The 26,822-nt window shown below is 30.8% G+C and overlaps 1 protein-coding gene across 2 annotated transcripts; it reads right to left on the bottom strand.

Annotated features, from left to right (window-relative positions):
- Positions 1-1,510: 1,510 nt before the first annotated feature.
- Positions 1,511-26,735, bottom strand: LOC127738147 (homeobox protein SIX2-like). Of its 2 annotated transcripts, none has more exons than XM_052249286.1 (2): positions 25,903-26,735; positions 1,511-4,471 (listed from the first exon to the last, which is right to left on the bottom strand). In XM_052249286.1, the coding sequence occupies exons 1-2, from the start codon at positions 26,682-26,684 to the stop codon at positions 4,198-4,200; spliced, it is 1,056 nt and encodes a 351-aa protein (XP_052105246.1). In that variant the 5' UTR covers positions 26,685-26,735; the 3' UTR covers positions 1,511-4,197. The 2 variants fall into 2 exon arrangements, with proteins under 2 accessions (XP_052105246.1, XP_052105248.1); XM_052249288.1 differs by having other exon boundaries at positions 1,511-4,468; positions 25,903-26,731.
- Between the last annotated feature and the right edge of the window lie 87 nt (positions 26,736-26,822).

The following is a 26,822-nucleotide window of genomic DNA, read 5'->3' as shown; positions in this document are numbered from 1 at the left end:
GATTCAGATATTGATATATTGTATGTATAGACACTTGTTTATTGTTGAGAATTATATACATTGAATTCTAGGTATTTTTGTGTTGTTGGGTTGCTGTCTAATTGGCATATACCAAATATAATTTTTCATTCATGATATTCATTAGTACTCACTCCTCCATTTATCTGGATCAATGAAAGAAGCACTACAAAATACAAATAAAACCATAACAAAGAAAATCACTTGATTGAAAAATGGTGATGTTTTGAACGCTGCATAAAATAATACTGAATGACACCAAGATTGCTTAATAAAATTGTCTGATAGCATTGTACTGATGCATATATTTTGTTTGTGTTTATACGAAAGGGGATACTAAACGGTATTTAACATCATTACGTTACCAGTGGCTCCTTGGCCAGCCTAATATTTGTTTTATTGTTGTTGAATAAGACCTAAAAAGGATTACAAAAAAGTCACAAAAATATTCGACAGGACCACAGATCACCCAAACACCGAACTCCTCTTAAAAAAAACAGACGCACTTAAAAAAAAATAAACAACAATGATTAATACTTGCTCTAGAATTCCGGACTTGGTACAGGATTAGAATGTGGTAGGGTAAAATTAGTTTTACGTCCGCAAAAACCTCCCTCCATGCCTATATAGACCATATATGTGTCTAAATTTGGAAGAGAGATTGTAGGGGAATTTATGTAAGATATTTTGCCCGATAGTTTATATTTTGTTGATACTACTCCGCTGCTTAATTTTCATGTACATCGCGCGATCACCGACATCTAACAAACAATTCCGCTCAAACTGTTGATTGTGGTCGTCTTGAAGTTTCATTGAGGCGTGATATGTTACTCCTATTTTGCAACTTTTAAAATGAAGAACAGCATTTAAGCTGTTTTGGCTTTTAAAACGCAAGTAGGGATTCCATGTCATGAAACAATACACCATATAACAGTGACGAGATGTGGTGTGAATACCAAAGAGACAATTATACACGGGGGTCCAAATGTTCGTTGGAAACTCCCTTTAAAAAAACACTGGCTTTCCGGATTCGTATCGTCCGTTAAAGACTTCATATGCTAAATTTGTTTGGGAAAACACGAACGTTTTAACAATATATTTGTTCGTTATCTGTGTAAAATAACACACAGCGAAGGACTATTCCCATCTTTCCGATGGTCTATAATGTACATGTATAAAAAAGGAGACGTGGTACGATTGATCAAGCAAGGACTAAAGGGTATGGATGTAAACAACTACGCCGTCACCTATACATTCTACCGATATTGGAACATTTCCACGATTTATGTTAATGTGCAATATAAATTGGTTGATTGATTTTAGTTTGCTTAACGTCTGTCGGGACAAATATTTCCTTCTTTCAAGGACATTAATTGCATAACAACTTTTTTTATTATTTTTAAAACGTAAAACGAAATAGTAACATTAGTTTCGTTTGTCATTCGCAACAACATTGAATAGCCGATGTTTTTATAGAAATAAAAGTGTGGAATATTTTGTCTTGAAACTGTTTTATTTTTCCTTGTTATTCCATATTTAATAACAAATACATTTACAGTATGCATGTATGAATGCAGATTTAAGAACATTTCCGACAAGTTTTCAATAGCGAGTTGTTAAAAATACAAATTATTGTTGACAGGATATGATAGCTTTTACAAAACACACAATAGAACTACTTAATTTCTGTTAAGAATTCATAGAATTCATAGTGTCTAAAATGATGCTTTCAGTTTCATTGTCGTTTTGTATACATGTCTTGTCTTTCAGTTATTTCTATGTGCTGCTCCAATACTTTTTATATAAAAAAAATCCATTAAAGTTCCAAAAAAGTTACATTTGACAAATTAACGTCTCTGAAAACTTTGGATGCAACAGATTTCATGTTATTTCTATTCAGCTGTTTGAGTTAATTGTCTTTTTTGTCTTCTGAAGATGCACGATAAAATACAAATGTATCTTTTGGGTAACGTTATACGTTAACATTTATTGTCAATCCTTTTCTGTATGAAATTGAATTGCACATGCATAACATAGCATAAATGAGGGGCCTGATGGGGTCTCATTACGATTCACGAGTTGATTTTTTTGTCAATCACGATTCACAGAAAATAAATTTCCATGATCACGGATCACGAAAATATAAAAAAAAGAAATCTGTAGAAAAACGGATCACGAAGAACGAAAATAACCCATCAGGCCCCTCATAAATGAATAACATAAATGTCTGCATTTCTTTTTATGCAGAAATACATTGATTCCATGATCCACTGGTAAAAGTAGCTATTATACCTGATACTCTTTGAAATACATTATATGCTACTCATTGTATTGGTACATTAAAGATATATTTTGACAATGTCAGTAACAGATACAGCAAAGAAAAATGCTGTTCAGGTTGACATTGCTTAGACTTATTTTAATACATTGCTACATGTAGCTCTGGGATCATCATTTGTGCTGTACTGAGTTGTATGACATGCAAAGCGTTAAAGTTGAGAAGATTCTATGTTTATCATGAATAAATTTGAAATGGAATAATGAACTTGAATAAAATATCTGTAACTTTTAATATTCGTATCGCCAATTAAAGAATTTATGCAAAATATAATGAAATATGGACAGAACGAAACATAATTACAAATCACAAGCCGAATCTGATATAGCCGCTAAATATTTCAGGCACAAACCTCGTTGACAATAGTGTCGGGTCATACGTTACTTCAGATATACTATACACAAAATACATACAGGTATTTTGTTGTTGCTTTAATTATTACTATAATAATTTTATTTTTTAGTATTTTTTGTCAAAGACAACTCCAAACTTGTGAATCATTGTTTAAAGGTTTTCACTTGCGCATTCCGATTAAACTGATCGTGGCTACTAATTGTCTTATTTTTATCATTTTGTCGTTTTGAAATGTTCTTTTATATGTTTCATATATGTAGTTTTGCCCTTTAATTACTGCGATTCGAAGGACTTTACTAATGGTCATTGATTAACTAACGAGAATTACTATTGGCCATCCGAAATTATCAGTTGTACGAGGAACCTCTGTGCCAATGTAAATGTGTTTCATGAAAATAGAAAAAAAATATACTGTTTTCTCGATGACAGTTGATATTACAACTATATGATTACACAGAAGCAAAAATTGATCAACACCACATCAAGTATACGTCTAAATTCTAATTTTAGGTTATTTCTTATTTGGTAGAGTGGTAGAGATGTTTTCACAATTTTGTTTTGTCATAATACAATTTCGGGGCTATTTTATATTCATGTTCCGTCCGCCAAATCCAAAGTTTGAAAGCCATAATTTGGAATATTTTGTCTTGAAACTGTTTTATTTTCTTTGTTATTCCATGTTCAATGAACAAGCCAAAATGTATAACCATCAAAATATTAATAAAGGTAAACAAAAACAGCAAAAACAAAAACAAAAACATACAAACAAAACCCAACTAGTTTAACCCTTCTGTAATACTAGTAGCTTACGTAGGCGATTAATTATAATTGTAAAATTTAATGATAAGAGTTGTTTTAGTACATATCACTAGGACCTATTGTAGTCTAAGCAATACTTCTTCTTTTAAATCAAGTTTTGTAAAGAATTTTCAAGTGTAATCTACTTATGTCTCCAAAGCAAAGCAATAATAATAATGATAATAATAGTAATAGTAATAATTAGTTACTTTTAACCGAAGATTATTTCTTACTCTTTATTGTATATCATACACAACATAATGTCTTTTGGTGTTAGGTTTTTTTAGTTTCTGTCTCATTGAAGTTTAATCTATAACTCATATAAAACTTAAACTCGGCTGTGAATTTCAAATTTGCGTTTACATCCTTGGTCGTTACCATTTGACATACATATAGCCATTTACCATCTTCTTGTTAATTTCATTTAATTTAGTTTGTGGGTGGTTTGGGTGTTTCGTTTCGTTAATCATTAATAAAGATTAATTTTGACAATAATGATAGAACAATCTAGTATCCGTTGTATTAGTCTCCTTTTAGTTAAACAAATTGAAAATAAAACAGTCTCCATACATTAGTTTTGACTGCTTAACATATCTTATAAAACTTCTGAAATACAATACTTAACATAACAAAGGACACAGAATTAAATACACAAAAAATAGAACACATTTTTCAATTTTGATTAGTTATCACACCGATGAAATCGGATGATGAAGTCTATGCGGATGATCTAGAGGTGGTCCGCACAGAAAATGAGGCGGTACCATTGGTTCATTTTTTACTGGCGCCAATGTCATGTTGTGTCGGAAGTCATCTAGCATTTTCATTTCCATATTATGGTCATTTCTGTAATCATTCATCATAATGTCCTGATGGTTGGTCCACATTGGCTGAGGGAGATGCTGATGGGGGTTAAAGTTCATTGGAATTTTGTGTGCCCTGCAGTCCTCTAATCCATCACTGCTGAAAGAAAACGAAAAGTGATTAAACAAACACACTACCACAAACAGATATATTAACTAAAAATTTAAATTATGACGAACGACATGTCAAAATTCAAAAAAGTAATTAGTAGTGTATAAAGTTTTCGAAAGATTATCTTTCTAATTATGTAATTTTATAACAGATTCAAAATGTACTTTCGCCCTTGAATGAACACATTGATTACTTTCAAATTATTAAATATACTGCAGATCAAAGGTCGACAAAAATGGCTAAAGAGTTTCTTAAGCAATGTATTACGATTAACTATTTCCATAGGATACTTATTTCATTTACAAAGGAAAATACAAAGGTCGAGTATTGAATAAGTTTCTTCTCGGAGTCTTCTCAGTGGAAAATATTTATTTTATACATCTAGTTGGGTTAAACTACATTTGGGATAACTATATTTGCCACACTTTTTTGTCACTTGGAATAATAAAAGGTGCAAAGGCACACTTACAGTAAAAATAATTCTATAAGAAATGCTCTTGACCATAATATTGGTGTTACACCAACGTCATAAACAGTGCAGAACATTACTATCTTATGCAATACCAAAAGTAAATTTATCGACACAGAAAAGAAAGAAAAATATTGCGACCATTCGCTTTTGAAACTATAAATAAGGGGGCCAATATCAATCCCAAATTACAAATCACAAAACATCAATCATATCAGTTTATGTGGAATGCTATATAGAAAAATTTGAAGGACAATAATAAACTTATTTGCTTTTGAATGACATTACGATTAAACAGCTGTATGTGAGAGTCATGTATAAAGAAATTCAAGAAGTAAAATAATATTTCAAAATGTATTCAGCCCTAATTTGGTGCTAGAATTTAGAGGAAGTTTTAACCAATTCATGACATCTCATATATCCTTCTTGAAAAGCTTTTGGGTAATTAAATACGCGTATTACGTTCATTGAAATTAGAGACATCACTGCATACACACTTACATCGAACCAGTTGATATATGTAGACTCCTTAGGAGCCAACTGGTTTGCAAATGTACATGTTGAAGTGTCGCATAAAGAGTACATAAATTATAACAGTTATTACTGAAAATAACGCACCATGTGTACGACTTCGAAAATTTTTCTACACACCAGTCCAGAACTATATAAACATAAGCTTGTCGCAAATATTGAAAATGTGTTCCTTAACACCTACAAGAACACTATCAAATGGCTATCAGTACAGTTACATATGTAGTTGAATATTCAGTACATGAAGCTATCAAATCAAAACCAACGAAAGGCCTCTAGTACATTGTTGGAGTCTTGTAACATTGCAGTGTTAGCTTCAGTGTTTATTCAGAAGCTCACTTTTCCTATTTTTTTTTTTATAGTAGGAATTAGATTTTAGACGAAACCGGGTTTGCTGTGTGCAAACTTTAAATTTTTGATTCGGCATTGAATCATATACTTGTATTACTCACTCCGTTAGTATATATAATGCGTATTTGGTGTACAGATAAGGATTTAATGTTCGATATAGGTGTTGTAGAACACTTGTTATTGCGAAGCTATTAAAGTGAACTAGACAAACAGGAAGCCGGTGAACCAGCTAGACCCACTGGTGGTCTTTGGCTGTTTTCTGCTGTTTTGTCGGGTTGTTGTCTCTGTGACACATTCTACGTTCCCTTTCTCTATTCTAGCTAACAAACTTCAAACTTATTAAAATCTAGAACTTACTCGTCAAGGACGGTGAAACATTATGTATACATTGTCAACAAAGCAATAGATACTTATTGCCGAATCAAATGGGATGAAAGGAGCTGTTTGGTAAACGTCAATGAAAACAGCAATCCAACAACGCATATATGAAAGACACACAAATGGAAACATGCTGTTTTATTACTATACAATATACGTTTTTTTTTTAAATAAAGACAAAAGAAATCTACTTAAAAAAACGATTCGCCTTTGTTGGTTTATTTTCAAAGTTTACCAGATGAATTACGGACAATTTGATACACTGATTGTATTTGACTTTTTTTAAAGAAAGGATGTGAAACATATAGTCTGATATTAAATTGATAAAGTCGGTATCGAACATATCTGATTACATTTAATCATGAACAATTTAGAAACAAGCTTTGGATTACCATATGAAATTCATAGTGTAATTTGTTATGCGATCTACTCGACTCGTGTCATCCTTTGCGGCTGTTAATCCTAAATGTCCACGGAGAAGACATTTATTGTACATCCAGAATGCAATACATTGTATTTATTTGCTGACAGATGTTCAACGTCAATACAATATTTAAGAAGCGAATAAAATAAATATAGATTAAATCAAAACATTTATATATTATTTTACTTATTTTTGTAGATGATATTAATTTCAATATATCATATAATGAAAAAGAAGATATGAAATATGGCTCATATTTTTTCTCCAATATAGTAAAATATTAGAAACAATGAAAAATAAGAATAATTGAAGAATAGACGAATAATTTGTTTTAATGGGAACACGGAATATCGTAACTATATGAACCTTTCTGAGGTTCGTTCGTGTATTTTAACCAAATTTGAAATTTGAAAGGCTGTATTAAAATCATAAAAAAACACAAATAATGAGTCTCCCGTCTAAAACTCATAAAAAAACCTTTTTGGCTTGAATCATCCTTAGAGTGTCTAGGTTGAATTTTGTGTTACCACACATTAAAACAGCATGATACACATTTTATCGCGTTTGCTCAGTGTACTTTAGGAGAAGACGATCTAAGTTGGACTAACTTGTGTGTAATCCTTTTTGTGTTTTGTTTTTTTTTGCAAATAAAATATGTTTAAACTCAGTGTACTTTATTCCATTCGAAAAAAAGCCTCCTTTAATCAAATTGAAACATGAGGATAGATCAACAGACATTTTTAATACTGAACATTTCTATTAGAGGGCAGTTAACAAACTGGGAAATCATATTAATGGTCCCTTTTAATAAATGCGGTTAATGACTCCCAACACTGGAAAAAACATACTCAATAAGTATTAGATATGTCGAAAAAAGTCAAGTTGTATTTCTAGTATGACCTTTGTAGATATTTAACTAGGATTGTGTTATAAGTAATTAGATATCACTTTAGTTTAGTACCAGATGACCTACTTGTGACCTTATGGACACCATGTTTAAAAAAAAAAGGGTAAGAAACATGTTTTCTTCTATGTACGTCGTTCTTTGGTCTGTAAACCTTTTATTTGGTATATAATTGAATAAAAAAAGTTCCAGGCAATGTATAAGTTTAGTTCCAGTAAACTGGGTACTATTTTTTTATTGTAATATTTTTAAGGAATAGTTGCATTTTGGAACAAAAAATTCGCAATTAACATGTAAGATTCATGCTAAAATATATATAAGATATAAAATAATCGCTTTTATTTTTGCTAATTTGATTACAGGAATATTAGGAACAATCAGGGTGGGTGGAAAACACCGGTAGCATATGTTAACAGAAACCAGTTGTCGGCGACAATACAAATTTCGGTAAGTGGCAGCAAAGAGTAACAAATAAAATATAAAACAAAAGGTGTGTGGTAAATGCAGGGTAATAGCAAGCAAAGAAGTCTACAAAAAATGGATTTAAGCGGTTCTCATGCGATTTCCAACGATGAACAACTGTCGACAAAATATAGCAAGCTTTAAACTTGAATTGATTTATTAGAGACCACCGATTCAGCAAATGGACCAAACATATAGATTTATTAGTACAGATTTGTTGTTGCTGTAGAAAAACAATCAATGAAAAAAAATAAAATAAAAGGATAGTTCAATAAGGGCTACGACTTGCTTGTGTAGCGGCTGTATGCCAATGTGATTTGATACTAACTGAAAATTGTTAAAATGCAGGGCATACAAATTGTTACATAATCGTTTGAAAACATCAGGCATTTCAGAGTTTTGAAATTTAAATTTTCATCCAATAAAACAAAAATATTTAACCGTCTTATGAAGAAAAATATATTATATTCCTATTTAAGAAAAAATGTACACCTCTATATATTTGATCAGAAAATTTTATAATGAACTAGATTACTTTCCAGAAATCTGTGGTTTCTTTAACTATAGTCTCTTGAACCTAGACTTCTTACAATTAATTTTAGTATATACTACCGCAATGGTGACTTAAATAATGTACTTTGTAGTAAACCGGAGATCATACCTTAATTCTACTCCAACATATACTTATATCACGAGAAAATGGTGTTAATGGAATGTATATTTCTCGTGACTGTTGTGAAAAATTACATAAGTTACAATTATAGAAGTAGATGGACCATTAGGATGATATTTAATTTGACGTTAGTCAGTAGTTCATACTTATAGTCTGAAGATGTTAAAATCTTTTTAACAAAAACAAAAAAAATACGGAAGTGGCTGTCAGCCAATAGCTGCTGACGGTTTTGGGAAATCATCCTCTTCCACCAATTTTTGCTTCAACCAACAGAAAAATTAAATTCCCATGTCGAAATGTTTTGGATTCGAATCACAGGATGTTGCGGTTTATGTCAATTTGTATCGGAAATGGCTTTAAGAGGTTTCACAAGTCAGATCTCGAGACAATTGCTTCTTCCTTCTTCTTAAGACAGCGACTATTACTCGTACTTACATTAATTTGATAATACACGCCTACAATATTGTAAAAGACAAGGAGAAAATTGTACAAAAACAGGAAAACCTTCGCCAGAATTCAGGATGTCTTTTACATTAATTAGCCCTATTATTATAATCAAACGACTAGTACTAAATCATTATACAAATTGACAAAAACTCTTTTAACTTTGTCAAGCTGTCCTTAATGGCTTTAAGATAAAAACAAATTTTGTCTAATTCGAAGTAGCTATACTTGCAGTCATGATCACCATTTAAAATTTTATGTCGTAATGATCCATTTATGAGACAGTAATTTTATGATGATTGCAGAAACAAACCGGCTAGCACAAAATATGATACACTTTTTTTAAATAAAACTTTCATGTATCTCACTGCTCAAGGTATATGCTTATGATACCCATAAGACATTTTGTTTTTGAAAATTGTCAGTTCCTTTAGATAATCAGATTATCCTCAAATAATCAAATAAAACGTGACTTAAATTTTGAATTGTCAAAATGTCAAAACCTTTTTTCTGATTTGATCTGAAAAAATCTTCCTTTATCCAAGTTTTGTCGAACTTATTATTTTTAAGTGACTCGCAATGTTATGAAATTTACTACTTAGAATCTGATTTTTGTATATTTTCGGGAAATAATGTTTGAATGTTTTCCATCTCAGAAGTCGATTCAATGACTTTCAATTTCCAACTTAAACTCGAGGCTTAGACCGTCTCTATAGACTTTTTGATTCGATAAGATCACATTATTTAAACTTATGACTATGCTATGGACTTTATGAAAATTAATCATAAAGATTGGTTTTTAAGCAACTGTATTCAGTATACTAGACTATTAAAAACATTTTACAAATATAAGAATTAATCATCTCCCTCCCCTCCCTACAGAACTGCCCAACTGTTCATTACAAAGATTTTTATTACACTCTAACCCAAAACGCGCAATGGAATTGTCAGTAAATATTAAATACGGAATGAGTAGATGGGAGAAGATTGTATCCAGTATAAATAAATACCAAAACACATTTCTCCTGTTCCAATTACCCGATATAGATAATTTAAGACTACTTCCTTGCAAAGAATAACAGAAGAATATAGACATATCTAACGTTTGTCACTTGGTACAGATACAATAACTGCAGAGCATTATCGCTTAGAACAGCAACAACAAATGTACTGCTTTTGAGCTCAACCGACATCTGTTGCCATATGTTATTTTTAAGTTTTTTGGAAACAAATGCGTAACAATACAAAAGTTGTGTGAAGCTGCTTTGTTGTCAAATTAAGTTTGATGAATAGCATTCTAAACCATTGAAAAGGATCTGCATTTACGTCAAGTCCAACTCCGGGAGGGAAGAATATATTTATACCTTTAACAAATATATAGAAAAAAATGTCGATGCCTATTGTCAAAGGTCATATAAAGCATGTTTGTATTTTTCTATCTATGACAAATAAATTTGAATAGCTATCTCTACATCTTAATAGATGGAAATTAATAAACGTTAATAGACAGAAATGATTACCATAAACTCATTTTTTCTAACCCACATTCCGCTTTGACATGTATAGTGTACTTTACTCCATTGTGACAGCAAACCTGTGTGAGATAGACATTTATCAGCAAAACAATACCGTCTGTCATAACTGATGCATAGATAGCAAAACCTAGAATGAAATCTGGAACATCTGACTTAACCATCACCAATGATAATCCCAGTCAGCACCATTACTGTTTACTTACTACTGGGAACTTATATTCTACCCATTCTTTTCTATTATATTCTAATGTGAGGAAGATAAACAAATTATTTTTATGGCGGTTTTCATGACTGCAAGATTGATGAAACATTTTATCTTATAAAAAATCTATTTTATGCTTCCTCTTTAATCGTTAATATATCATGACTCGCTTGGGTAGTTTTAAATGAGGCGAAACATACAAAATTCAACGTGCACAAGTTGGGGTTCGATCTTTCAGTCGTTGATCGAAGTTATATATCACTGCGTTAACGACCATAGGGAATTCTTTGAATTGATGTTTCTGCTGTTTTTACCTGGACAAACAGTTAGGTTTTTTTTTATTTTCGTTTCGTAATTTAGAAAAAAAACTTGGACAATGAATATTAATCATTTTTCTAATTGAATAGAAAGTCGGTTTTTGGCATTTGTCAGATTGACTTGATTCCTGATTTTTATCGGATGAAATGTATACCGAGGGTAGATAGAATTTATTGCTAATATCTCTGAAAGAGTAACATCCGACATTTAAAATAATAAATGGCTCGTATCATTTTTCATCGCAATGTCAATAAAATGACTTGCAAATTCACATCCTTTATTCAGATCTTGCATATTTTAACTATATATTTAATTTGTGTATGTATCAAATTATTTAATTTCTAAAGAAGAATAAATTGCAATTTCTTAAATCCGCATTCGATTTCTCCCCCCAAAATTCCAACAACAAAAGAATTAATTTTTCGTATAATTTCATGGTTAATGCATTATATTAAGAATTGAGACTGAATAATTTAGAGTACATGTAGCATAGAAAAATAATTATAAAAATTAGAATTAGTTTAAAACATTTGAACGGACTATCTACCCGATATTAGTGTTATATTTAAAAAAAAACCAATTAGCTTAAAGCATATCTTTTTTGAGAAAAGGATGAAAGTAATGTCAATGTGCGATCTTAAAGTATATGAGCTGAACATAAAACTGTAACTTCAACGAGTTCTGAAACAGCATTTTTACAGTATTACAAGAAATAGACTTATGAAAACATAACATATAAACAGAACTAAGTGTGGACCTGTATATATTGCTGACTCTACACTATGAATGAAAATGTGTACTCAAAGTGCAGGATGCATTGTCGGCAACAAATTTAAACACCCTTTGATTTGTTCAACCACGACTCTGTCTAATTGTCAGATATTTTGTACCATTCACCATAAAGAAGAAGGTATAATGTCCCATTTTGACCCCTTTAACTTGAAAATAAAAAAAACATTTTCAAATAACATTCTTCAGATGTTTAATGTACAAGACATTCATCTGTCGAATATCAATAATAATATATTTTTGAATTTTTGTATTGCATACTGCTTTAACCCTCAATTTTCACCATGCCGAGGAGAAATACTTCAAGAACGACCCAAAGTTTCCTGGTTTTGATATCTTCCAGTTTATACACGTAGAACAGTTTTATCTAAAATACATTTTGCCACAAGATGTCTTATAAAGAGAAAGCTTGCTAAAATATACCATATTCGTTTGATACTATATAAAATAAGGCAATTTCTCTTCTTTAAAAAACGGTACACATAAACCCCTTGAGTCTTACAGATTTCAAATCATGACAACACACAGTGTGATGATTTTTTAGATAAAAATTTCACAAGTTTGATCTTTTCGCACAAAACACAATTTGTAGTGCATGTCCGCGGTCTGTGGTTAAAACTGTAATATTGCATTTTCCGAATGCACAATTGTAAACTAATTGATAATGTGGATAAGACTTTTATCATTAAATCATTCTTATTTAATTTGATCGCCGACTGGGCCTGCGTTTTCCAGTATGTGTATGAGAGACAAAAGTTACTTAAAAAGGTTTTTCACAATTGCAAGAAAGGTTCTCGTCCAAACAACCCACGTTAGATTTACGATTTTTTGTTTTAACCTTGACATCTATTTTTATATAATACAAACGACACTCTAATTTAAGATACATATTTCACATAAACCAATATCGATTAAAGGTTCTTAACCATGAAGCAGTTGGACCAGATACCCACGTCATGGATGGTGCCGTACTTTTTCATAAGGTTTTTATCAAGTCCCTCCCTCTTCGACTCTAAAACACAAATTCCGTTTATTTTCTGTTATCACCACCACTGAACTGAAGACATCACAAAATGCATTGATTCCAGTCGACTAACACAAGGCGAAAATTCACCGGTCAAACTGCTTTGTTTAATTGTTTAACAAAACTTGAATTCTGCAATGCATAGATTAATAATGGATGATGCACTATGTGTGGGGTAGGTGGTAGGTGGGGCTGTCACATAAATTATTTGCCCTATTTAAGCTTAGATGAATTGTTGGACTAGAAAACAATACATGACTTTTCAAAATTACTGTTATTCAAAGCTGTTGTTGATTTTTAATGATCTATTTTATAGTTTATACTGTTCAAGTACCATTTACCGAAAAAATTCAAATTCAAAAATTTTGTTTAGATATTTATTAGCAAAGAGTTTTATTTCATGTTTGATTGCTCCTGATGAAGGTAAATCCAGATCTTTATAAAATGTTATTTCATTTGTGTCATTTTGTAGTATAAGTCTATCAAAATTCAGTGGTATAGACGCATTCCTCATTTCGGTGAACGAGAGTGTAGCTTTTATTATAGAAAGGGGGGGGGGGGGGGTAAGTTTAATTTTCTTTGACTTTAATTTTGATTTTTTATGAAATATCTACTTATAAAGCTATAAAACCGAATGATAATGCATGAGAGTTATAAGGTAACTTTAATAACGATTTAATATACTGATTTTATTGTTGTTGATAATGGTAATTTAAGTCTATTTTTATCATTATATAACCGTTTCACTAGAACTATTTATAAAATATTAAAAACATTGACGGTTTTTTAGGGTCCAAGTCCTGTAAAGTTGACAATTAAACAGAATATTTTAAATTATCCACTATGCATTTCATCTAAAATCCTACAAGGAAGAAACATTATATGGTTTTTCTCGCTTTCCTAAAGATGACGTCCGTCAAATCCGCCGTTTCCAGATAATAGATAAGTTTTTCCTTCTCCTGAATTCCGACTAATTGCTCGCTTGATAGCTTAATTCACTTTTTTTAATGTATTATGGTCATAAGCTTAAGTAACTACACAATCCCTTTTAACTACATTCAAGTTTCATTTTGAAAAAAAGCCATTACTTTTAAGATATATTTTAGGACATTGTATATAGGTCATGCATAATCAACTGATTATAATATCAGTAACTTACGGTTTTTAACAGTATCAATTCATGAATACATTGTGAATGTAGCGGTACTCTATTATTGCAGATTATGTACTAGTACTTAGTATACTAGTATTCTGTAGCAGCTAATGTATATTCTACAGCAAAATGCAAATGAAAGTTTCAATATTATATCTTACTATATCTAAAATTTATGTTATTATCGGCAATATGGATGTATGAATTTATACATCCTTGACTTTCTATTATTTGGGTTTGAGCAATCTTAATTACGGTAAATCAAAAAAATGTTCTTCGGACGCACGAAATGTATAAAGCGCCATTTATTTATAAAACTCAAGGGAATGAAAATGATTTATACGTATTTTTAACGTTGAAAAACATGAGACTACAATGTTTAAAGCATGCATGAAATATTAGGCTATAAAATAAGCAGAAAAATGCACAAACGATAACTTTTCTGATCATTGTTAGTGTAAAATTTCATTAGAATTGAAGTGTTTTACATTTGTGTTTTATGGTCAAGTTCAAATTTCTGTGACACAAAAACAAGTAATAAAAAATAGTCTAAATCCCTGGTTATTAGAAAAAATATTCATTTATTTATTTATTTATTTTAAGAGGATTTTGATAAACGACTTTGAATCATTAGCCATTTTGCTATCTTTCCAACTGATAGGTTATAAAATCCGTTAATTTAAATAAAATCTGACAACATCAGAATCGAATTGACAATGGATATGTTCTATCTTTCACAAAAACAAGTATCCACTGGCGTAAGAAAATATCCAAGGTCTGTTTGGAGTTACAGAACAGTAATGTATCATTACTTATTATGTACAATCTGTAGTTCATCCAACTAAAGAACCATACAGCGTACATGATTTGAATTTCATACAAAACTTCAGATATATATGAATCGTTATATAATACAAACTTTTTTCTATGCTTTTTTGCAATCCAATATTTATTGACGTTTGTGTTGTATTATGAATACTGATATATAAAATACTCTTGAACAATGAGTATGAAGATATTGTGTTGACATCATTACTCAGCATCTTTTTCCCATTTTCAAAGAGAAATGTAAGCTCATTAAATAAATTCAACAAGAGATATATCTTACTATGCATTATTCATATATTACCATTAATTAGATTTATATGGACAAAAGAAAAGACAATAACATGTGTTTTATGGTATACTAAAAAAAGACTGTCCATACATGTATATATATACAAGCTAATTTTCCGGATTTTTTTTTACAATGATAACTTTGAATTTTGCAAAACAATTTGGTTTGTTTGAAGGCTTTTTACCATTTCTTTTTCATTTTCTCTTAGAACTGTACTTCCTATCTTCTGATAAAACCGATAATATAAATTAAGACATTATAACTCGGGATAATTCCTAACTGTATTATTATTTTATTAAAGTATATATTAGACTGTTTCATTTATTGTCTATTTATAATCTTTGTAAATTTAAATACAGATACAGGGTGGCCTTCGGTATTTTCCACCGATATTGTTATGAACAAAAGAGACAGAACAGTCAAATTTGACCTGACGATTACATTCCAAAGAAACTTTAAATCGAGTTTTTTCAGTTCAATTGTAGACAATGTTTTGACGTGTGATATTAAAAATTCCAAAAGTAGTTGTCATCTTTAATGAGATCCACAAAATTTAATTTTTTTATTCTTTAAATACACCATAAATATTTTCAGAGCAGGACACTTGTAAATCCAAAATTTGTTTATTATAATATTCCAACATCATTTTGTTCGACGGTGAAAGGTACAATAAATTTAGAGGGCGGGAAGCCAAATAGATTAACAATTCCACATATAAAAGATTTAAAAGGAAAGGAAAATGACAGTATATTATTTTAAATGACTAGTTAAGTGTCAATGCCTTTCTATAAACAGAAATATGAAAGAAATGTATAGGATTGTTCATAATAAAATTAATGTTTTGTGTACAATAATAAAAAAATTTCAACCATTTGACAGAATTATTTAATGCCATTTTATTAAAAAAAAACGTTGTGGTATCTGGGACTAATACATGATCTATTGGTCAGAGGTTAGGGTGATCATTTGTCTAAATTGTATATTTACAATAAAACACACAAGTACTGCACATTTTGTACACAGTTTAAAATGTCATTTGGTTTCCGTAATTAAACCTTAAAGTACATGATAGTGGAGATGTGTCAAGTCCAAGAAAAACATAAGTGTTAAAATTGCTGACATTTCTATAGCTAGGTGCAAAATTAAGTGGATTTAAACCCACTGCATTTGAATGCACCTGTCCTAAGTCAGGAGCCTGTTGTTCAGTGGTTGTCGTTTGTTGATGTGGTTCATAGGTGTTTCTCGTTTCTCGTTTTGTATATAGATTAGACCGTTGGTTTTCCTGTTTGAATTGTTTTACACTAGTCATTTTGGGGCCAAGGCTCCGTGTTGAAGACCGTACTTTGACCTATAATTGTGAACTTTTTATATGTTGTGTCTTGGATGGAGAGTTGGCACTCATACCACATCTTCTTATTTATAGTAAAGACTTGATGCATGGACTGGACTGTAGACAGATGAAAAAAAGGTGTCTTTTGAGTTTTTAGTGTTAGGCTGCTGTCTCAATGACACCCACGTCTTCTTTTTTCATTTATCAGCAGTAAATGAATCACGATTTAAAGCAGTTGTTTATCGGGTTATGTTACATGTTATCTCATTACGCAATAGGTTTGCCTCTTCGTCGTGATTGTTAGTCTCACATTTGGATCTTCTCAGTGTTAATCCTGGGACCACACATTTTCTAATAAAATTGAGAAAGGAATGTCTAATGCATGGTTATAATTATTTACAAAAGTTGTTGAAAAAGACACATGAAGTGAAAATGAAAAAAAAAACTTTAGAGAGTAAGCTCACAGACCCCCCCCCCCCCCCCACTCCCCCAACAAAAAAAAACCCAAACCAAACAAACAAACCCTAACACACAAACATACAATAACACGGAATATTTTTTACAAGTACTATTAGGGAAAAAGTCCCTATTTACGATTATCTGTAGACCAAACTTATCAAAGGATTTTGGTCAGTGGAAACCATCATTCGAATTTAAACAGTATCCGACGACAAATGAAGGCACTAGCATTACGACATCAAAATGTTCGTTGCGTGGAATCAAAGAGATTATACCCTCCAAAACATCGTTCTATGGCGTTTTATAATAAGCCTGAAATTTATATATAATTATCAATTTTATGATTTTTCACTCTAAAAATTCAACAAATAAATGGAAATCTATGGTAACAATAATTTATAACAATTGTGCAAATTAGATATACCACCAGCAGGACTAACTTTAATTATATTAGAGGAGAGAATTTTTTTTTTTGGTGACCTCAAAAAGGTAAAAACAGAAAACTGATAAGGGTACATGAAATAAGGGGAACACGGAAAAAGCTAAATAATATTGTTGTATTAATATTTCATATGACACTTGTACCAAAATAATTTGTCTCAAAACTTATATACATGAATTTCGTCAGTTTGTCAAGGCAAATAACAACTACGATATGTATGTCATATTAGAGGTACTGTACGCGAGAGGCACATAACGATAACATTGACAAATAATGGAAATATGTATCACCACATAGTTGGTTCTCGCAATTAAACATTAAAATGTTGTTGTGAAGACGATTTGCTTTAACGGAACATTTAAATTCAACTTTTTGTTGTAAATGAACGAAAAGACAAGTTTGCGACGGAATAACTATCGCATTTATATGGTATTAATGTTAATGTTGCGAGCCACAACAAAAAATGCTCTCGGGGTGGACAGTATCGTTGAAAATTTAGATAAAATTAATCATTTCTGATAATAACCAAGTTATTTTCTTGTTGATGTTAAAACAATGCAATGGATATACTGTCCAGATATAAAAAGTTATCTTAGGTTTCTCAGATTTATCTGGAATGCTATATTGTGAAATAACACCTATACAGTGATCAAGTTTTGTGGTCTCTTATCTTGGCATGAAGGCGCCACCGTTAAATTTATAGCATCTTTAAATTAAATCATATATTTATTCATTTGCAGAAAAAATGAAGCTCTTTTCAATATTTTGCAGTAAAGCCCTTTTCACTCTATAGTCTTTTCTCTTTAAAGTATTTATTTACTCTCGGATGAAAATGCCATCAAATTTTCATGTTGAGCACAAATATTGTAAAATATCCATATTAATGAAAACAATAATAAAAGACATTTAATTCAGAATTCGATATATCTTTTGTAGTTTTAACAAAAAAATACGAAATTAATTTATTTCCTTATATACATATTTCCATTATTCATTTCTCTGAGCAGCGGTGCTCGAAGCCAGCTATTGTAAATTATCAAATAGATGATACTATTGTAATGACCGTAACACATTTTGCTTTGAGTTTGATATTAAAATGTGCACCAGTCAACGCTTTAAAACAATACAAAACTGCAAGAAAATGCATGATACATTCCATGTAGATTACATCATACAGTTATACTTTTTATCAATTTTCATTAATAATTGTTTTGAGAATATTCGTATGCATTGACTGCAATAATATGTGTTTACATCTTATGTATTTTGTCTTTTTGTTGCTGTATGAATAATAAATGGGATGTTTTATCATATTTTGAATCCTGTTTCGAAAATTCGGTTCTATTGACGAACGTAATCTAGAGAATCAAATAATATACTAGTATGCAATCTAATTTTTTTTTACCACTGGAAAAAGCGTTACGCAATGTACGATTGCGTCGCGCGCACTAAATTATAGGTAATCATGATCTGTCCGATAATATTTATCACCAACCTTATTCCTCTATGCCTTTATAATCTAGTCTAAGTCAGGATTTCAAGAAAAATCACTTTATAACAGTATTTAAATAAATTTTATATTCTGACCTTATATAATTTTTAAACTAAACTTTTTGAACACAAAATTACCGAAGTAAACAAAAAACAGGGCTTTACCTACTCTTTAGTATTCTCAGCTTAGTTTTATTGAGCTGTTTTTGTCGGGTTTGGTTTTTTTTACCATGATCTTGTTTGATGTCTGGAGTTTTCAGTTTATATTATCAATGTATACTAGTATCTCTATGTTCTTCCGATTTACATTTTCGTTTCCAGACCACCTTTGGCTCCAGTATTTTCATGTACTCTCATCTCCAAAAAAACTTAATTACATGCTATTAGGCGATGAAGATGAATACGAATTTAGTTCACAATGATTTATTGCTGTACACCAATTAGTTAAAAGCATGGAAACAGAGTTACTTTGAGTCTCTATAAAAAAATGGAAAATTAAAAAAAGCAAAATTTATGTAACCGGTTTAATTATTATGATTTGTATAACCATAAAAATAAGAATTAAAATATTAATGTAAACTTTTCAAAAAGATAAAGCAATTGGTTTTCACACATAGTTTTTGAAATTGATTCGACGCAAAATCTGTCCATATTTGATGTCGAGCAAAATTGAATTGAAGTGCACTTTTCAAGGAATCATACAATTAAATGTTGAATGATGTCAATATTTGAAATGTTAAATTTTAACAAGTTTCTTGTTGGTAAATTAAAAAGACATTTCCCGTGGGAGGGAATGTTGTCGAGTAAAATGATGATATTTTAAAAACAACGTGTGTCCTTTAGAATTAGAAATAAAGAATTTCAAGAAAAAATAAATATTGTGTTAATAGTCATAACAGATGTAAATGGTTCTGTTCTTTATAACAATTGTTAGGAAAACTAAAATGTATTATCTATGTTGCTACTGTTTCATGTTGAGTATTTTTTATTTTATTACAACTTTTCCATTTTTGATTAATGGTTCAAAATCTGTATTAGTACTGAGAAGCGTTCGTTCTGTATATTACTCGTCAAGTTAAAACAACGAAACGTTTACACAGAAGACATAGTCTACATACAATAACAAATTCCAACGATGCATTTATAATGATAATGCTAATATTGTAAAAAGCCCAACAATTAACAAATTACATTGCAATGTTTCAACTAAAGTTAAACTTAATCATGTTATTGCTGTTAAAAATAGATTTGTTGTTGATGATAGCAAGATATAAATCTTGTATTTGTAACTGTTATGAGTATACTAAAGTTTGAACTAGAAGCGACAAAAATTAATTGATGGAGATTTATCTTCAAACAATATAACAAATTCAGTAGTTTTTCGCACCCAGTGTGCCACAACAACCTCTTAGCCAGATGTTTTGTTAGGATAACATTTTAACTGCAATTATTAATTTCTCTGAATCAATCCTAGTGTCCAGACTTCTATAGAATCTACCTGATTAAATGAAATGGGCGTGTCCGCACAGGTAACAGGTCTTTATGTTAATTGGTTGTATTGATTTTTGGTATAATGCAAAAATGTTATATTGTTTGCCTCGAACTACGTAGTCAGAAAATGAAGGCATTCTAAAAAATAATAATGATAAAATGCAGTCAATTAGTACTATAAGACCATAAACGAACTTCAATAATATCAATAATTAATGAGTTACAGATTAGCACAATGCCGAGACAAAAAACAAATTTGCTTGCGCGTATCAACATACTTCTAGGTAAAAGTGATTTATAAGTTACCATTTAATATTGATTTCTAAAGATGTACCATTTACATAATAAATAATTGAAACGTTTTTTTTTAATATCGTTTCAATTTTATCCATAAATTGTATGCAAGTCAATCAGCTTAAGTGTTCATTGCTAAACTGAACAATCAAGAACGGAAAGCATTTCCTAAAAAATAGGGAGATGTTAGATGATTGCTAAATGACATCTTACAACCAACGACTAAGCGGTAATGTTTATATATACCGTACGACCTACAACAACTGGTCAGTTAGGCCATGGGTTAACTTATATAAAATATTTACGATAAAACCATCAGGCTTATTTTAAGTCAATAACATAAAACAAAAGAAAACAAACGCATCACAAAGACAACAACACACACTGAACCACAAACACCAGGTTTTAGATGGACACGTTCAATACACGGCCTCAATTTTCCAAAGCCTAGTGTAACAGAAAAAAAATAGAAATAACTATATATAAAAACCACCCGAAAAGCAGTTGAGGATAAACTAATAAATGATGATGATGATATATCTAAACATATATATTATAGATGCTGGAGACGGTATTATGCGAGAAAAAGTCTCTAATATTTCGTAGATCATAACAGCTACTGCAAATTTGTTTAAACAAATGTTGTTTTAGGTTGGTTTTTTTTTGTTGATCTGAGTCCGTTCACGTATACAGCACGTTTCCTTTTATTTTTATTTGCATAAGTTTTACATTAAAATACAAGTATGAATCCCGATGAAAATTAAGATTAAAACCAAAAGAACTTACTCCTATTTTATTTCAGAAACCTACAGAGACTGGTTAAATTTGATTTAGTGACAATTATAAGTCAGGAATGTGATTGGAAAACACGGATATTCAACATTTTGGGTGAAGTCCATTCGAGCTTCTAATATTTCGAAAGGCTTAAAACCTAGACAGGACATTTTTCGAAAGGATTTCAACAATAAATATGCGCCGAAAACCCACATGAAACAAAAAAAATAATATTTGAGGCGTCAGAACTTAATATATACATATATAAATATGTGTCCCTTAGGCCATCAAGTCCGCTTCACAGAATCAAAATGGTCGGCACTTTTATGAAAGGAATTTAAAAAAAAACTATTACAAAACAATATGTACATTTTTAAAACCTGTAGCTCTGTAACGGGTTAACTAAAGTCTCCGTTGGAGTATCAATCCTCTTTAATCGGCTCAGATCAGATGATTGCTTAAAAATTTAGGAATTATCAGGAACAAGATCAAAAACTGAATTTTCAGACGGGCCACGACGACAACGTTATAGGACCATATCATTATCTTGTACAACACAGAAAAAAAACCCATTGCTACCGCATTAAAGAAGCATTTGTACAATTGTCTTGTTAATATAAATACAGCTGTTAATATTGATTGACGACCATAAGATATTGAACCATTTTTGAAGGTTCTAGATTTGAATTATTCAGTTTTCGTTCAGACGGCCCAAGACAATTTCGACCTACATTTTTATTGGATTTGGAGCATCCAATACCCCATATCCAAGTTCATTGTCACAGATATATTTAAAATATCGTGAAAGATGTCAAGAATTCTAATTTGGTTTAAGTTTGCGCAAAAGCTACTATCTCGGACAGATACAGATTTATTTGGAAAAAATATAGCGTCTGTATACATATATTCATTTTGCATATATTATATATTGCTCGGGTAGTGGAATGATTGGCAATTGTCGAAACCATTTTTTAAAAGCAATAGGCTTGGAACAGCACAAAGTTTCATATGAACATCCAACTTGATGGATCTCTGTGAAAATACAATACTATTACTGCATAGGTTTAATAACTGGTTTACTGTAAAGTCTTACAAAAATATCTTGATTAAACTTTCAATTAATACATTTACACTCTATATAGCCTTTTGACATCTCGAGTTTTGACCCTGGTTGCCCTGTAGTCCCATGTCCTTCGAGGAGTGCTATTATAACCGTTTTCTACGTTTGATGGTGATCATTTCCTGCATTTGTGAATTACCTCTTATTATTTCTCTCATAATAAACATCGTTACTACCACAGAGCTAATCACATGGTGTGTAGTTTGTGGAAGTATTGTTCCGCTGTATAATTAGGGAAAACTGACAAGTACAATTAAGTTTGTGTCCTCAAATGATCTGAGTGTCATTATCCCCATTTTAAGGTCAAGACACCACAACGAAAAGGTTCTGCTTTAGGCACCAACCCTTTCTAAGAAGTTTTGGCATTCTTCTTTTTCCATACCTGCATTTATTATTTAGCCCTTTCGGCTTATGGCAGTTCATCGCTTAAGTTTTAATCATTTATACGGGTCAACTGCTCAGAAAAGACCAAAAACGGGAGCTTTTACAGGTGCACTGGAGCGAATTCAATTATACGCAACAAGTTTTTGAATTAGAATTGATAATTAACTTACTGCGAACAATTTCAGATAAGGTTTGAAAAATCGTTTTTTGTCGATTAAATGAGAACATTTCTAAGTTATTTTGTCGTCTTTAATATGATGCCTCATTATCATAACACATTCAGATGTGTTCAAACTGCGCACCTTTAATCATAACCTGCGATGAATATGACAGCAAGCAGCTTCTACCTAAACACTGCTACTAGATTGAATATTTTCACAAGATAGAGACGATAATTTTTATGACAGTTCAAAATTGAACAATAGCTCATTCATACATTTTAGCGTCAAAATTCTACACATGCATTTTATATTTGAAAAATGATGAATATTGTTTGTTTAACGATATATAGTAGAAATACTGAAACCATGCAAAGATTTTAAATCAAATTTCAAAGATGAAACTTTGCATATTAGTAAAAATAATAGATCTCTTGAATATGAACAACTATGAACTAAAGCTAGTCATTAATTTTGTTCTTGGATGGAAAGTTGTCTCTTCGGCAATGATACCACATCTTATTTTTATAACTATATATTCCATCTTTCAAATGTACGATTTCAAAATAACAAAGAAAGAAGTGTTTATGGAATATATATAGTTACATACAAAAAATAAAAATGAACTGTTTCCAAAAATAATTTTGAATCACATTATGTCATAAATATACACAATTCAGACATGTAAGATACAACCGTGAAAATATTCCTGTATGGTTTTTTTTTTTTGCATAATTTAACTTTTGTTATCGTTTATATTATTCATGATAAATGTGTTTTATGACACGAACGCAGAATGGATTTATTATCAGCATTGATCATTTTTAATATTAGCTATAAAAATTGCATAACTAATAGTTTTCGTAAAATTTTTCAAATGCTGTAAAAATTACTGAAAATTGACTTACAACTTGAAAGTAGTGACACCCGGAACATATCAATGGAATAGTATTGGACAAACAAACTCTTGGAAAGCTTTGAATTGTTAAAACTAGAAAAAGGGGGATATCTACTCACTATATCTTCCAATATTATTGTTGGAACATCTGTTTCAGTTATTTACACAGTGTTAATATTTTGACCATTTTATAAACACTGTAATTTAATTTGAGATAGTGCATATTAAATATTTTTAAGTATAAAACGATTATGCCGAATCATCTTCATGAACAGGACGATAAATCAGGTTTGATGGTTTTCGGTTCGAAAATATTTAGTTAAAAAAAATGGTTGCCGTAGAAGTGTGACGAATAGTACAAGTCCAAGTCACGGTCGGGGAGGGGTAAATAATCATATCTACGCATACATAAATATATATATATTTACAGATGTATGTAAAAAGCATAGTTTTCTACTGAACTTTTCGTAAAAAAATAAAATTGAGATTGGAAAGGGGAATGCGTCAAAAAGACAACAACCCGATCAGAGCAGAAAACAGCCCAAGGACACACACACACACACACATATATATATATAAGAGCAGAAAGTCAAATAAAACTTAATTTGCAAGACGCTTAATGCAAGCTGTAGTAATTAATTGTACTGCTTGTGTTTTTTCATTACTTTTTCAACATGAAAGCCATTTTGAAAATATATTTTATATATTTACATTTACATGTATATGCTATGAATATTTCTTATTAAGGGACATGTGTGACCGCAATATCAACTAATTGAAAAATGTACTTACTTAATTTTTTCACAATAAGAGAAAATTACTATATGAATTAAATGCAAGAAAAAAAAACTATTTGTCAATCAAATATTTTTCACGTAACTGTTATATTTTAAAACAAATTCCTGATCTTGAACTCAATCTTTTGTTCATTTAGGACAATGCTATTTTTAGTTCAACAAATTGCAACCTCTTTTGACCTGTTCAACGTTTTTATACTGTCTGAATTGAAGTGGTTAAAAGTGGATCTACTTGTTGATTTTCAATTTTGTAGCTTTTCATGAGCAAATATTTCATACAATTTATTTACTCTCTGAGATTGACAATCACATGTATACAATATCTTTAACAAATGACACATGAAAACAAGGTATTACCTCCAAATGTGCAGCTAGTAATTTACTCATCAATTTAAATATTTCTTAATTAAGCTAAATGGGTTGAATAGGGGCTTGAAAATTATTCCTAAAGCAAATAGAAATGTGTTTACAAAACTTCTTACATTTCGAACATTTTGAAAATATAAAAGTTGAAAAGAGGATCTTCGGATTGTATAGAGAAAAACACAAAGAATTATCTGTGAAGAGGAAGCATGTCGTTTACAATATAATGTTGATTCAAGTTAAGTAAATACAAATTTTAAAAAATCAGAACATTTTCTATGGTTGATATGCTATAGTCGAGGATATTCATTGCAATCGTGTGCATATCTCTTAATTAATCGCTTTTTCTAAATAATATTTGATAAGTTTTCTTTATTCAAAATAAAATTGAATTTGTAAAATGTATTGTCAAAATGCATATCAAATTTCTCAGCAATTTATCTCATTTTTTAAACAAGTATCTTTTTAACATCAGCTGTTATGTTGACGCCAGTATTTTAGATTATGAAATTCAGATGTGGGGTGAAATGGAAAACGGGTAACATTAATGGGATTTTTATAGACATTTAAGTTTATCAAGTGATATCTTTTTGTCACATTTTAAGATGAAGTATATTGTGTTGCTACATTATTTTAATACTAACCCGTGCATCGTCTGCTGGCTAGGTGTTCTGTCACGCTGCCGTCTGTTCTTGAACCAGTTACTCACTTGTGTTAATGTTAAACCGGTTTTTTTGGCTAAATTTCGCTTTTCGTCTGGTGTTGGGTATCTGTTATTTTTATAACAATCCTTCAATGCTTGTCTCGATTTTTCCTTGAAACAATACACTGTCTCTTCTCCATCCCAGATAGTTTTCGGTAGAGGATGTTTTCGTCTGAGTCTGTATTTGTCAACGGCACCAAGAGGTCTTCCACGGATTTTCTGAGCCTCCATATAGTGCGCTTTGTACCACAAATCTTGCAGAAAACTGTGATTGCTTTCGTCAAATTTGTGACTTTCTACAATTACGTATAGTTCTCTGTAACTTCCTCTATGAAATGCAACAAGAGCCCTAGCTTTAAGCACTGCCTCACTACCTCTCAATAATTCACTAGGTGGTAAGGACCACAGAAAACGGGCTAGTCTCTCAACGTCTCCTTTTTGTTGTAAAGCCTCGCAAACACATGCCACTTGTTCTGGAGAGAAGGTTAGTCTCTTGTCGGTCCCTTGTTCTGGTGATAAAGATAAACGTTTTTCTGGATCAAAATCACTTCCAGGCGTTGAATTTTCTCTGCTGTCCTCTGAATCTTTATCCTCAGTTTTGGTGGTATCTGTTAAATTTTGTACTGTACCATTCGTAGGTCCTACTGTTACTGGTGTATTGACACAGTCCATAGGATCGGGTTCATATGTTGGATCTATGTTAGCTGCAACAGTATCCATCATGCTGGATTTATCAAATTTAAGTGTGTTTTGATATTCAAGTTATATTTACACCATCTATATTTTTAATTGAGAATAATCGAGAAAACGATTGGTCGATTACAATCAAGAGGACGTACTAATGAATACGCGAGGGGCGTG

This window comes from Mytilus californianus, unplaced genomic scaffold, assembly GCF_021869535.1.
Source record: "Mytilus californianus isolate M0D057914Y unplaced genomic scaffold, xbMytCali1.0.p SCAF_4, whole genome shotgun sequence".
Classification (NCBI taxonomy): Eukaryota; Metazoa; Mollusca; class Bivalvia; order Mytilida; family Mytilidae; genus Mytilus; species Mytilus californianus.
Note: the sequence above shows the minus strand (reverse complement) of the source record. Positions and strands in the feature narration are given on the sequence as shown.